Raw genomic sequence first — 14,601 nt, 5'->3', positions numbered from 1 at the left:
GAATTTCACAAAAATGGATGAAAGGTATCTATTTTTCATTGGTAAAGGAAGCCAAAACATCCCTTCTTCACCGCACTAAAAGCTGTTGTTTACATTAAGCAAACCTCAAATGTGAACGTATTTTTACGCAAATGCATTTAATGGATGAATATTGTCTTTGGGACAGTATTCTTCACTCCATCTGGAGAGTCTGGCGTTCCGTAATCACCGTGTGATGACTGCTGCCCTGACGGTGGCTGGTGGCAGCACCTACCCGCTGAGCCTCTCCATGATGTGATCTGTGGGCATCATGTGACCATTTTCAGAAGGGAAGACAGTTCTGGAAGTTAAAGGTCACCTAGTCAGCCTCATTGGGCGATTGATGACTCAGTTGGGTTCAGAGAGGTGGACCCGAGGCAGAGCCTCTAGAAGGCAGTGGTGGGCAGGGCGGTTCAGGCAGGTGGCACCTGGGCAAAGGTGCAGACGTGACATCCTGAAAGCAATTCTCAGTGCTGCTGGGTTTCCAGGAGGTAGAAGAATGGTGACAAGTGCACCATCAGGTAGGGACAGATGTGGAAGGGCTGGAACAGCATGATACAGACTAACCTGGGAAGAACCACTGCTTTGTCACTGTACCCCTATGGAAATGCTGTTCGCTTTGCTGGTTGAGACAGCCTACCATTGTCTGAGACTCACCCAGTTAGATTTGTTTGGACTCCACAAAGTATTCTTGACCATACCATCACAGTCGAGGACCACCTGCATGAGCTGCCTTCATGGCTACAGGGAGAGCACACCAAAGTGGATGTCACACCCAGTACACATGCCACCGGCTTGGCCCTGCTCCCTGCGCCCCACAGCCTGAGCCACACTGGATGCCTGTTCCTGGAGTGTGCCAGCATGTTTCAGTCCTGGCTGGAGCCTTTGCACTTGGTGTTCTCTTTGCTGGAACATTCTCCCCCAAGACATTTACACAGCTTGCCCCCTCATTCCCGGAGGTTATCTCCTGCCCCCTAATCAGTGCGACCTTCCCTGGCCTCATCCCGGACACTCCACATGTGTATTCGTTCCTTTGTTCACCATCTGTGTCCCAGTTACAAGGGAGGCTCCCTGAGAGCAGGGATCTGGTTTTAGTTTGTTGTTGTCGTTTTGAGGTGGAGTCTCACTCTGTCGCCCAGGCTGGAGTGCAGTGGTGCAATCTCAGCTCACTGCAACCTCCACCTCCCATGTTCAAGGGATTCTCCTGCCTCAGCCTCCTGAGTAGCTGGAATTACAGGCACCCGCCACCAAGTCTGGCTAATTTTTGTATTTTTAGTAGAGACGGGGTTTCATCGTGTTGGTCAGGCTGCTCTTCAACTCCTGACCTCGTGATCCGCCTGCCTCAGCCTCCCAAAGTGCTGGGATTACAGGCATGAGCCACCGCACCCGGCCCTGTTTTTTTTGTTAGTTTTTGTTTGTTGGTTTGTTTGTTTTTGAGACACAGTCTCACTCTGTTGTCCAGGCTAGAGTGTAATGGCACGATCTCGGCTCACTGCAACCTCCACCTCCCAGGTTTCAAGCGATTTTCCTGCCTCAGGAGTAGCTGGGATTACAGGCTCCTGCCACCGCGCCCGGCTAATTTTTGTATTTTTAGTAGAGACGGGCTTTCGCCATGTTGGCCAGGCTGGTCTCAAACTCCTGACCTCAAGTGATCCACCCGCCTCAGCCTTCCAAAGTGCTGGGATTACTGGCACGAGCTACCGTGCCCAGCCCAGGGATCTGTGTCTCCGCTGTGTCCTCAGCACCTCAAGCACATTGTATGGAGCTCGGCACAGCTGCTGAGTCGGTGATGGCTGAGTGAGTCCTGGCCCTCGGGCTGCGGCTCCTACAACATTTTGCTTAAAGGTTTTCACTTTCACAGCGTACTGATCAATAGCCAAGCCCAGAGGAGAGGCTCAGCACTGTTCCTGTTTAGATGATGAATTCAGGCGTATCTTCGATGATAAATGACGTTGCATTTCAAAACAAGCAAGTGACCAGGCGCAGTGGCTCACACCTCTAATCCAAGCACTTTAGAAGGCCAAGGCAGGCGGATCACCTGACGTCAGAAGTTCGAGACCAGCCTGGCCAATGTGGTGAAACCCCGTCTCTACTAATAATACAAAAAAATTAGCCAGACGTGCTGGCGGGCGCCTGTAGTCCCAGCCACTCAGGAGGCTGAGGCAGGAGAATGGCGTGAACCCAGGAGGCGGAGCTTGCAGTGAGCCCAGATCGCATCACTGCACTCCAGCCTGGGCAACAGAGCGAGACTCCGTCAATCAATCAATCAGTCAATCAATCAATCAATCAATCAAACAAGTGAATGTTGTTATATGTCAATCTTACCAATTGTTCCTCTTTCCTCCCGGTAGCTTGGAGCTCAGCTGCGCAACCAGCACCATCCAGTCACGATGGTGGACACAGAAAGCCCACTCTGTCCCCTCTCCCCACTCGAGGCTGGTGATCTAGAGAGCCCGTTATCTGAAGAATTCCTGCAAGAAATGGGAAACATCCAAGAGATTTCGCAGTCCATCGGCGAGGATAGTTCTGGAAGCTTTGGTTTTACAGAATACCAGTATTTAGGAAGCTGTCCTGGCTCAGACGGCTCGGTCATCACGGGTAAGTGTGCTGTTTCCTAGAAAGTTGTATTTAGAAATGTGTCTTCCTAAAGAAAGCTGTCCTTTTTAGCTGGAAAATAAGTCACACTTTTTTGCAAGGAAACCTTCGGAGGTGGTAAGGCATCACCTGCAGTGCCACTGGGCCCTGGAAGGCACGTGTCACGGCTCACAGTGCTCCCTCTTGTGAAAACCATGCGTGTATCAAACAATGCTTGAGATTCAGTCACGGGGAGCAGCTAAAGTACACAGACCCTAACCCCAGCAAGCCCATGGGGGACAGCTAGACATTTTTTTTTTTTTTTTTTGAGACAGAGTCTCCTCTGTCACCCAGGCTGGAGTGCAGTGGCGCGATCTCGGCTCACTGCAAGCTCCGCCTCCCGGGTTCACGCCATTCTCCTGCCTCAGCCTCCCCGAGTAGCTGGAACTACAGGCGCCCTCCACTACGCCCGGCTAATTTTTGTATTTTTAGTAGAGACGGGTTTCACTGTGTTAGCCAGGGTGGTCTCCATCTCCTGACCTCCTGATCCGCCTGCCTCGGCCTCCCAAAGTGCTGGGATTACAGGCGTGAGCCACTGCGCCCGGCTGACAGCTAGACATTTTTAAGAGGAGACGTGTGCAAGGGTCTGCATAGAGGCATTGTTGGTAAGAGGGAAGGATGGGAAACAAGCTGGACATGCGTCAGAGGGAAACAGATAAACTGGGATGCGTTTATACAGTGGCATACTTCACAGCAATTTAAAAGAACAGACTAGGCCAGGCGCGGTGGCTCACGCCTATAATCCCAGCACTTTGGAAGGCTGAGACAGGTGGATCACTTGAGGTCAGGAGTTCGAGACCAGCCTAACCAACATGGTGAGGCCCCATCTATACAAAAACTTTTTTTTTTTTTTTTTTTTTTGAGACGGAGTCTCGCTCTGTCGCCCAGGCTGGAGTGCAGTGGCCGGATCTCAGCTCACTGCAAGCTCCGCCTCCCGGGTTCACGCCATTCTCCTGCCTCAGCCTCCTGAGTAGCTGGGACTACAGGCGCCCGCCACCTCGCCTGGCTAGTTTTTTGTATTTTTTAGTAGAGACGGGGTTTCACCGTGTTAGTCCGGATGGTCTCGATCTCCTGACCTCATGATCCGCCCGTCTCAGCCTCCCAAAGTGCTGGGATTATAGGCTTGAGTCACCGCGCCCGGCCACAAAAACATCTTTTAATTAAAAAAAAATTAGCCAGGCATAGTGGCGCATGCCTGTGGTCCTAGCTACTCAGGATGCTGAGGCAGGAGGACCATTTGAACCCAGGAGCTCAAGACTGCCATGAGCTATGATTGCCACTGCACTCCAGCCTGGGTGACAGTGAGACCTTGTCTTTAAAACAAACAAACAAAAAATTAAGAAACATCAAATGAAAATAAACAAGCTTAATGATATATTTAAGATCCAATTAATGTAAAATCTTTCATTTGCTTTTTTTATTTTTTGAGACAGAGTTTTGCTCTTGTTGCCCAGGCTGGAGTGCAGTGGTATGATCTCAGCCCACTGCAACCTCCATCTCCCGGGTTCTAGCAGTTCTTCTGTCTCAGCCTCCCTAGTAGCTAGGATTACAGGCGTCCGTCAACACGCCTGGCTAATTTTTGTATTTTTAGTAGAGATGGGGTTTCACCATGTTGGCCAGGCTGGTCTCAAACTCCTGACCTCAGGTGGTCCGCCCGCCTCAGCCTCCCAAAGTGCAGGGATTACAGGCCTGAGCCACCGCACCCGGCCCACATAAAATCTTTAACACTAAACAATCCAGTACATCACTGTTGGAAACAGACATAAACATATTGCAAGCTTTAAGGACTCAGTCGCCTCCTGAACGAGACAGAGGGAGAATTGGGGAGGGCTCCCTTGGGGACTGTAATTCTCTCTAGGTTGTATATTTTTAAAAGACTCCAGCAGTGTGATAAACCTGGGTGGTGTGTACATGGGTATTACAGTCATGTTGCTTAATGACAGGGACAGGTTGTGAGAAATGCATCCTTAGCAATTTCATCATTGTGTGAAAGTCATAGAGTACACTTAAACAAACCCTCATGCCTGTAATCCCAACACTTTGGGAGACTGAGGCGGGCAGATCACCTGAGGTCAGGAGTTCAAAACCAGTCTAACCAACATGACGAAACACCGTCTCTACTAAAGAATACAAAAAATTACCCAGGTGTGGTGGCAGGCACCTGTAATCCCAGCTACTCTTCTCAGGAGGCTGAGGCAGGAGAATCGTTTGAACCCAGGAGGCAGAGGTTGCAGTGAGCGGAGATCATGCCACTGCATTCTAGCTTTGGCCACAGAGTGAGACTCCGTCTTAAAAAAAACAAAAAAGTCCAGGCGTGGTGGCTCACACCTGTAATCCCAGCACTTTGGGAGGCCAAGGCGGGCAGATCACTTGAGGTCAGGAGTTAAAGACCAGTCTGGCCAACACGGTGAAACCCCATCTCTACTGAAAATATAAAAATTAGCCAGGCGTGGTGGTGTACACCTGTAATGCCTGGGCAACAGAGCAAGACTCCATCTCAAAAAAAAAAAAAACAAACAAGGCAAATTAAGTAACTTGCCACTGTTCATACAGCCAGAAAGACACAGTGCCCGGGCCTGGACCCTGCCTCTCAGCTGGCTCTAGAGGGCTGTTCTCTGCATGCTGGCATGATCGTGCCTTGTAAAAGGTGGCAGTGTTCTCAGCTTAGTCAATCAGGAATTGCAAGAGGCTAGTGAGCCCCTGAGGACTCTGGGGGGCCTTTGTGACTGAGCAGCTTTGGGAGTGACCCTGGCAGACCTTTAAAGATGGTGCAAGTTTTGACTCCCTTTCTCCTGGCACATTAAGCAGAGGATAAGCACTGTGGAGAGAGTGAAGGTTTAGGGAGATGATGGCCCCCAGAGCAGTGCAGGAGGGGACGGGGAGGCTGGAGGAGAGCAAGAAAAAGGCTCCGCGTCAGGTGGCGCCTTGAGTGGCCTGGGTAGGTAGCTTGCCGCGAACCCGGGTTAATGGCTTTGACAATGACCGCCATTGCTTCCTGAGCACTGCAGGCTGCCCACACACCTCACACCTTGGCTTGCCTAAGCCCAAGAGCAGCCTTGTGAGGTCATTGTTATGTTTATTTAAGGAAGGAGGAAAGGAGGCAGGCCCCAGGACATCCTGACTGGCCGGAGATCACCAGCCCAGAACCCAGCCCTTAACCCCACAACGCGTGACCTTTCTTTACCCATCGCAGACACACCCCATGCTGGTTCACTCTTTTCCTATAATGACTATTTGTGCTATTTATCAGAACAATTTTTTCCTTATGGGTTTGAAAAGATTTATTTTGCTTTTGTTTGTTTTTCTGTTTTGCCTTTCTTTTTTAAGGAAGGCAGGCTCCCCCAGCCCCACCCCCAGGGTGAAAAATATAGTTCATTGTCTAGTAAAAGAGTTCAAAGATACACTTTTTTCTTTGGATAAAATATACTCTAGAGCTTGTTCTGAAATACGGAATTAGTGTGAGCTGCGGGAGTGGGTGGGTGTGTGGCTCTAGCTCTGGAAAGTTCTTTCCCAGCAGTGGCTAGTGGGCTGCCCAGCCCCCTCTCGCCTCCCCCGGCAGCTTAAACACAGGACCCCTTATTCTGTGCTCTCTTCTGACCCCTGGTCCTCATGCAGGAGGGAACCCTTCTCTTCTAATTAGATTCAGGGATCCTTTTCTAAAAGTAGTGTATTTTAGGTCATTGTTAAGAACTATAATCTAAAATGTATTTTTAAGTCATCTGAAAGTTCTGACAGAGGTAAGGCTTGAGAATTTCCTGAAACCCCATTCTCCCAGTGCCCAGGTGGGTCCCCGTCCCTTGCGGGCCTGTCCAGACGAGGGAACCCTGGGCAGGTTCCCTCATCTGCACAAAAGCATCTGATGTAAACACTTATGGGGCAGGTTGCAGATTCTCTGGGGACTCCCCCCCATCTGCCTCCTGCATCTATCAGTAGTGCCTCTGTCTGTCACCCCTGAAGTTTACTTGTGGTGTGTTTTTTTTTTTTTTTTTTTTTTTGAGGTGGAGTGCAGTGGTGCGATCTTGACTCACTGCAACCTCCGCCTTCCGGGTTCACTCCATTCTCCTGCCGCGTAGCTGGGACTACAGGCGCCTGCCACAACGCCCAGCTAATTTTTTGTGTTTTTGGTAGAGACAGGGTTTCACCGGGTTAGCCAGGATGGTCTCGATCTCCTGATCTCGTGATCCGCCTACCTTGGCCTCCCCAAGTGCTGGGATTACAGGTGTGAGCCACTGCGCCCGGCCACTTGTGCTGTTTTCTAATTCCTTTTTCCCCAGCCCCATACCTCCCTGCCTCCCTCCCCCAGTAAACCACTGGTCCACTTTCTATCATTCTAGGTTGCTTTATATTTCCTAGAATTTTATATAAATGGAATCATACAGCACGTACTCTTTCTAGGCTGGCTTCTTTCACTCTACAGAATGGCTGTGAGACTCATCTGCATTGCAGCAAGCATCAGTAGTTCATTCTTCTTCATCCATCGCGTGGACATAGCACAGTTTGCTGATTCACGCACCTGTTGATGAGCATTGAGTTTCTAGCTTGTGGCTATTACAAATAAAGCTGCTATGAACATTCATGTACAAGTCTGTGTATGGACCTCTGCTTTCATTTCTCTTGAATAAATACCTGGGAGTATGATGGCTGGAACAGATGGTAGGTGTTTGTGTAACTTTTTAAGAAACTGCCAAAATCTTTTCCAACATTTCAGAAAAATCTTAGAAAATGCTATACTATTTTATATTCCCACTGGCAGTATATGGGGAAGTTCCAGTTCCTCCATACCCTCATCAACATGAGACATGATCAGTCTTTTTAATTTTAACCGTGTCAGTAGGTGTGCAATGGTCTCTCACTGTGGTGGTTTTTATTTGCACTTCCCTGGTGATGTTGAGCATCTTTTTGTATGCTTATTTGCCATGTATCTTCTTTGGTGACATTTCTGTTCAAATCTTTTGCTTATTTTTTAATTGAGTTGCTTGTTTTTCCACTATTCACTATTGAACACTATTTATATATTTTGAATACAAATACTTTACCAGACATGTGATCTACCAATATTTTCCCCAGTATGTGGTTTTTCTTTTCTTTCTACTAATAGTATCTTTAAAAAAAAAAAAAAAGAGGGCTGGGCGTGGTGGCTTAAGCCTGTAATCCCAGCACTTTGGGAGGCCGAGACGGGCGGATCACGAGGTCAGGAGATCGAGACCATCCGAGCTAACATAGTGAAACCCCGTCTCTACTAAAAATACAAAAAACTAGCCGGGCGAGGTGGCGGGCGCCTGTAGTCCCAGCTACTCGGGAGGCTGAGGCAGGAGAATGGCGTGAACCCGGGAGGCGGAGCTTGAGTGAGCTGAGATCCAACCACTGCACTCCAGCCTGGGCGACAGCGAGACTCCGTCTCAAAAAAAAAAAAAAAAAAAAAGTTTTTTTGTTTGTTTTGTTTTGTTTTTGAGATAGGGTCTCAATCTATTGGCCAGGCTACAGTACAGTGTTGCAATCATGGCTTACTGCAGCCTTGATCTCTTGGGCTCAGGAGACCGTCCGACCTCAGCCTCCCGTGTAGCTGGGACCACAGGTGTGTACCACCTGTTTGGCTAATTTTTTTATTTTTTATTTTTGTAGATATGGAGACTCGTTATGTGGCCAGGGGTGGTCTTGAACTCCTGAACTCAAGCGACCCTCCCACCTCTGCCTCCCAAAGTGCTGGGATTACAGGTGTGAGCTGTCATGCCAGACCAGTTCTTAATTTTGATGAAGTCCAATTTATCAATGTTCTTTTTTTATGGATACTTCATATTTTTTTTTATTTATTTATTTGAGAGAGGGTCTCACTCTGAGCCCAGACTGGAATTCAGTGGCATGATCTCAGCTCACTGCAGCCTCAACCTCCCAGGCCCAGGTAATCCTCCTACCTCAGCCTCCCAAGTAGCTGAGACTACAGGTACCCGCCACCATGCCCAGGTAAATTTCTTGTAGTTTTTGTAGAGACGGGGTTTCACCACGTTGCCCAGGTTGGTCTCAAACTCCTGGGCTCAAGCGATCCGCCCATCTCAGCCTTCCGAAGTGCTGGGATTACAGGCATGAGCCACCATACCCAGCCATATATATACACACACACATACACATATATATATATATATATATATGGTTGTTTATATATTTATATATGTATATTTATATTTATATCTATTTTTGAGACAGAGTCTCACTCTGTTGCCCAGGCTGCAGTGCAGTGGTGTAATCTTAGCTCACTGAGATTAATTTTAGTTTTAATTTTTTTTTTTTTTTTTTTTTTTTTTTTTGAGACGGAGTCTCGCTCTGTTGCCCAGGCTGGAGTGCAGTGGCCAGATCTCAGCTCACTGCAAGCTCCGCCTCCCGGGTTCACGCCATTCTCCTGCCTCAGCCTCCTGAGTAGCTGGGACTACAGGCGCCTGCCACCTCGCCCGGCTAGTTTTTTTTTGTGTATGTTAGTAGAGACGGGGTTTCACCATGTTAGCCAGGATGGTCTCGATCTCCTGACCTCGTGATCCACCCATCTCGGCCTCCCAAAGTGCTGGGATTACAGGCTTGAGCCACCGCGCCCGGCCTAGTTTTAATTTTTAATTGACAAATAATAATTGTATTTTTATGGGGCACAATGTGATGTTTTGGTCTATGTTTACATTGGGGAATGTGTAAATCAAGCTAATGAACATATCCACCACCTCACCAACTTACCATTTTTTGTGTGTGGTGAGAACACTTAAAGGCTGCTCCTTAAGGCCAGGTCCAATCCCAGCACTCTGGGAGGCTGAGGCGGGTGGATCACTTGAGGTCAGGAGTTTCAGACCAGCCTGGCCAACATGGTGAAACCCTGTACCTACTAAAAACACAAAAATTAGCCAGGCATGGTGGTACACACCTGTAGTCCTAGCTACTCAGGAGGCTGAGGCAGGAGAATCACTTGAACCCAAGAGGCAGAGGCTGCAGTGAGCTGAGATCATGCTACTGCACTCCAGCCTGGGCAACAGAGCAAGACTCCGTCTCAAAAAAAAAAAAAAGTCTATTTCTTGAGCAATTTTGAAATATACAACACATCATTGTTAATTATAGTCACCATACTGGGTAGTAGATCACTAAATCTTATTCTTCCTGTGTAACTAAAACTTTGTTCACTTTGTTCCTTTTGACCAGCATCTCCCCGTTCCCCCCATCAACCTTAGCCCCTGATAACCACCATTGCACTCTCTACTGCTGTGAGTTTGATCTTTTTAGATTTCACATATGAGATCACAAGGTATTTGTCTTTCTGTGCCTGGCTTATTTTACTTAGCGTAATACTTTCCAGATTTACCCATGTTGTTGCAAATGGAATTTCCTTCTTTTTTAAGGCTGAATAGTATCCGTGTGTGTGTGTGTGTGTGTGTGTGTGTGTGTGTGTGTGTGTGTGTGTGTCTCAGTCATTTTCTTTATCTCTTCATTCATTAATGATCATTTAGGATGATTCCACATCAGGCTGCTGTGTATGGTGCCGCAGTGAACATGGAGGTGTAGACATCTCCTCAGTGTACTGCTTCCAGTCTCTTTGGATATAAACCTGGAAGTGGGATTGCTAGATCATATGTAGTGCTATTTTTGTTTTTTTGAGGAACCTCCATACTTACTTTCCATAATGCTATTCTAATTCACAATACTACCAACATTGGACGTGGGTTCTTTTTTCTCTACATCCTTGCCAACCACTTGTTATCTTTTATCTTTTTATATATCTGGCTGCTTCTCCATTTTTTTCTTTCTCACCAATTCTGAACCATTTGATGGTTTCTTCCTTTATGCTTCTTGTGCTTGAGGTTCATTGAGCATCTGGGATCAGTGCACTTACTGTTTTCAGCAAATTCAGAAGGTTAGGCCATTATTTCTTCAAATTTGTTTTGCCCTTCTCTCTCTACCTTTGGGAGCTCCAATTATATGTCCATTAGACCATTTCAAGTTGTCATACAGTTCACTAATGCTAAGTTCTTTTTTTAAGTTTTGTTTCTGTGTTTCATTTTGGACAGTTTCTACTGCTACATCTTCAAATTTACTAATTTTTTCTTCTAAAATATCTAATCTGCTCCTAATCCCATCCAGTGTATTTTCCATATTAGGTATTGTAGTTTTCATCACTAGAAGCATGATTTGGTTCTGTTTTCACCCATGCATCTATATAACATGTCCAGTCTTTCACTCAGCTTCTTAAACATTTAGAATATGGTCAGAATAACTTTTTTTGCTGTTGTGTTTTAGAGACAGGGTCTCACTTTGTTGCCCAGGCTGGAGTGCAGTGGCGTGATCACAGCTCACTGCAGCCCAGACCTGGGCTCAAGGAATCCTCCCACCTTAGCCTCCTATGTAGCTGGGACCACAGGAACACACCACCACACCTGGCTAATTTTTAAATTTTTTGTAGAGACAGGGGTCTCACTTTGTTGCCCAGACTGGTCTCAAACTCCTGGGTTCAAGCAATTCTCCCGCCTTGGCCTCCCAAAGTGTTGGGATTACAGGCATGAGCCTCTGAACCCAGCCCAGAATAACTTTTTAAAAATGTCTTGAGGCTGAGGTGGGCAGATCATCTGAGGTCAGGAGTTCGAGACCAGCCTGACCAACATGGAGAAACCCCACCTGTACTAAAAATACCAAGTTAGCCAGGCATGGTGGCATGTGCCTGTAATCCCAGCTACTAGGGAAGCTGAGGCAAGAGAATCACTTGAACCCGGGAGGCGGAGGTTGCGGGGAGCCGAGATCACACCACTCCAGCCTGGGCATCAAGAGCAAAACTCCATCTCAAACACACACACACACACACACACACACACACACACACAAAACCACAAAAAAACAAAAAACAACTCAGCCACAATTTCTGTCATCTGTGTCACTTCTGAGTCCCTTTCCATTTATTTTTCTCCTCGTCATGGGTCATATTTTTCTGATTCTTCATGTGTCCTGTAATTTTTTTTCTTTTTCTTTTTCTTTTTTTTTCCTTTTCCTTGGAGATGGAGTCTTGCTTTGTCACCCAGGCTGGAGTGCAGTGGCACAATCTCAGCTCACTGCAACCTCCACCTCCCAGGTTCAAGTGATTCTCCTGCTTCAGCCTCCCAAGTAGCTGGGATTACAGGTGCCCACCACCATGCCCAGATAATTTTTTGTATTTTTAGCAGAGACAGGGTTTCACCATGATGGCCAAGCTGCTTTTGAACTCCTGACCTCAAGTGATCCGCCCACCTCGGCCTCCCAAAGTGCTGGGATTACAGGTGTGAACCACCGCGTCCGGTCCATTGTTTTCATTGGATGCCATATGTTGGGAACTTTATTGGGTGATGGATATTTTTGACTTCCTATAAATATTCCTGAACTTTGTTCTGGGATGCAGTTAAGTGACCTGGAAAATGTTCGATCCTTCCAGGTCCTGTTTTTCAGCTTCATTAGATGGGACGATCACAGTGTTTATTTTAGAGATAACTTTGCCCCACTGCTGAGGCAAAACCACTTTGAGCTCTTTGCCTGATGCTCCATGACTTCAGTGATCTTCCACTGTGAGAGGTGAGAACAGGACTGTATCCAACTCCATGTGGGTCCCAGGCAGCGTTCACTATCATCATTTCAGGATGCTACTGAAGTATCCCTTTTTTAGGCTCTCTCAGTTGACAGAGCAAATACATATACGTGTCCATACTCACCTATGTATATACAGGAATCTGTCAGTATTTCAGCCCGTGGGCATCTGTAGCTGTAGTAAGCCAAACATGAGTGCGTGCTGATGTCTACAGCCCTCATCTCTTATCAGATGAATCGTTCTAGCCTCCTCCACTTGCCTACCTGTCAACTTCACCATTCCTTGAATTCGTTGTTCATTTTCCGTATACCTGGACAGCGGCATCAGAATTGTTAACCCACACCCTGTGGGAAAAAAACTTCATCAGCTAGAGCACAGTGTTTATGGGCAGATCCTTTTGCCTTTAGTCTTATAGATTCCAGTCGTTCCAAATTATTCAGTGCAGCGCCTTTCTGTACCTGCCCCTACTTTTGTCCCTGAGATTGTTTCCTACATTCGTAGCACAGTTAGATTGTTTTGTTACATTCTGCATTCCACCCTGGGATCCTCCAACCTCCTAAATTATTTTTGTTTTATTTGCACACATTAGGTTCAATCTGATCTATAAAGTTCTGTGGGTTTTCACAAATGCATAGTGTCATATATCCACCACTACATTTTCCTTCTCTCTCTTTCTTGCTTTCTTGCCTTCTTGTCTCACTCTGTCACCCAGGCTGGAGTGCAGTGGCACAATCTCGGCTCACTGTAACCTCCACCTCCTGGGTTCAAGCCATTCTGCTGCCTCAGCTTCCCGAGTAGCTGGGACTACAGGCATGCACCACCATACCTGGCTAATTTTTTTGTATTTTTAGTAGAGACAACATTTCACTATGTGGGCCAGGCTGGTCTCAAACTCCTGACCTCATGATCCACCCACCTCGGCCTCCCAAAGTGCTGAGATTACAGGCATGAGCCACCATGCCCGGTCTCTCTTTTTCTTTCTTTCCTTCTTTCCTTCTTTTCTTCTTTCCTTCTTTCTTTCTCTTTCTCTTTCTTTCTCTCTTTTCTTTTTTTCTTTTCTATTCTATTCTATTCTATTCTATTCTATTCTATTCTATTCTATTCTATTCTATTCTATTCTATTCTATTCTATTCTTTTTTTAGATGGAGGTCTCACTGTGACACCCAGACTGGAGTACAGTGGCAGCACAATCTCAGCTCCCTGCAGCCTCAGCCTCCCAGGGCTCAGGTGATCCTCCCACCTCAGCTTCCCAAGCAGCTGGGATTAGAGGTGCACACTGCCACGCCCAGCAAATTTATGTATTTTTTGTAAAGACAGAGTTTGACCATGTTGCCCAGGCTGGTCTCAAACTCTTGAGCTCAAGTGATCTGCAGACCTCAGCCTCCCAAAGTGCTGGGATGACAGGCATGACCCACCGTACCCAGACCACTGTTACATTTTCATATGAATAGTCTCACCACATCAAAAAACCCCATGCTTCACCTATTCAACCCTGCCTCTCCCACCCCTAGCCAGCTCAGAAATGGTTCTTTTCACTGTTGTTATAATTTTGCCTTTTCCAGAATGCCATGAATTTGAAGTCATATAGTATGTAGCCTTTTCAGACTGGTTTCTTTTATGACAATATGCATTTAAGAGTCATTCATGTCTTTCCATGGCTCAATATCTCATTTCTTTTTACACTGAATGAGGTCCCACTGTCTGTTTGTACCACAGTTTGTGTATCTATTCACCTATCTAAGGGCATCTTGGTTGCTTCCAATTTTTGGCAATTAAGAATAAAGCTGGCTAGGCACAGTGGCTCACACCTGTAATCACAGCACATTGGGAGGCCAAGGGGGGCAGATCACTTGAGGTCAGGAGTTTGAGGCCAGCCTGGCCAACATGGTGAAACCCTGTCTCTATTAAAAATACAGAAATTAGCTGGGCATGGTGACGGGTGCCTGTAATCCCAGCTACTTGGAAGGCTGAGGCAGGAGAATCACTTGAACCCGGAGGCAGAGGTTGCAGTGCGCTGAGATTGCGCCACTGCACTCCAGCCTGGGTGACAGAGTGAGACTCTGTCTCAAAAAAAAAAAAAAAAAAAAAAAAAAAAAAAAAAAAAAAAAAAAGCTGCTCTAAACATGTGTAGGTTTTGTGTGAACAGAAGTTTTCAAATCAATTGGACAAATACCTAGGAGTGTAATTCCATCATACAGTAAAACTGCTTTGCTTTGCCAGAAACTGCCAGAATGTCCTCCAAGGGGGCTGTCTCATGTTGCACTCCCACCAGCAATGAATGGGGGTTCCTGTTGCTCCACATCCTCACCAAATTTGATGATGTCAGTTTTGTGGATTTTAGTCATCCTAGTAGGTGTGTGGTGACACCATATTG

General features: G+C 46.8%; 1 protein-coding gene across 5 annotated transcripts in view; it reads left to right on the top strand.

Annotated features, from left to right (window-relative positions):
* PPARA (peroxisome proliferator activated receptor alpha) overlaps nucleotides 1–14,601 on the top strand; it is a 103,069-nt gene that overhangs the window by 56,476 nt on the left and 31,992 nt on the right. For all 5 annotated transcript variants that reach the window (XM_030915028.1, XM_030915029.1, XM_030915031.1 and 2 more), the window contains one exon: nucleotides 2,370–2,616. In XM_030915028.1, coding sequence (XP_030770888.1) covers nucleotides 2,409–2,616 — 208 coding nt within the window. In that variant the 5' untranslated portion in view covers nucleotides 2,370–2,408. The remainder of the gene's footprint in view (nucleotides 1–2,369; nucleotides 2,617–14,601) is intronic.

The sequence above is a fragment of the Rhinopithecus roxellana genome, chromosome 13, assembly GCF_007565055.1.
Source record: "Rhinopithecus roxellana isolate Shanxi Qingling chromosome 13, ASM756505v1, whole genome shotgun sequence".
Lineage (NCBI taxonomy): Eukaryota > Metazoa > Chordata > Mammalia > Primates > Cercopithecidae > Rhinopithecus > Rhinopithecus roxellana.
The sequence above is the reverse complement of the archived record's forward strand: the minus strand, read 5'-3'. Positions and strand labels throughout refer to the sequence as shown.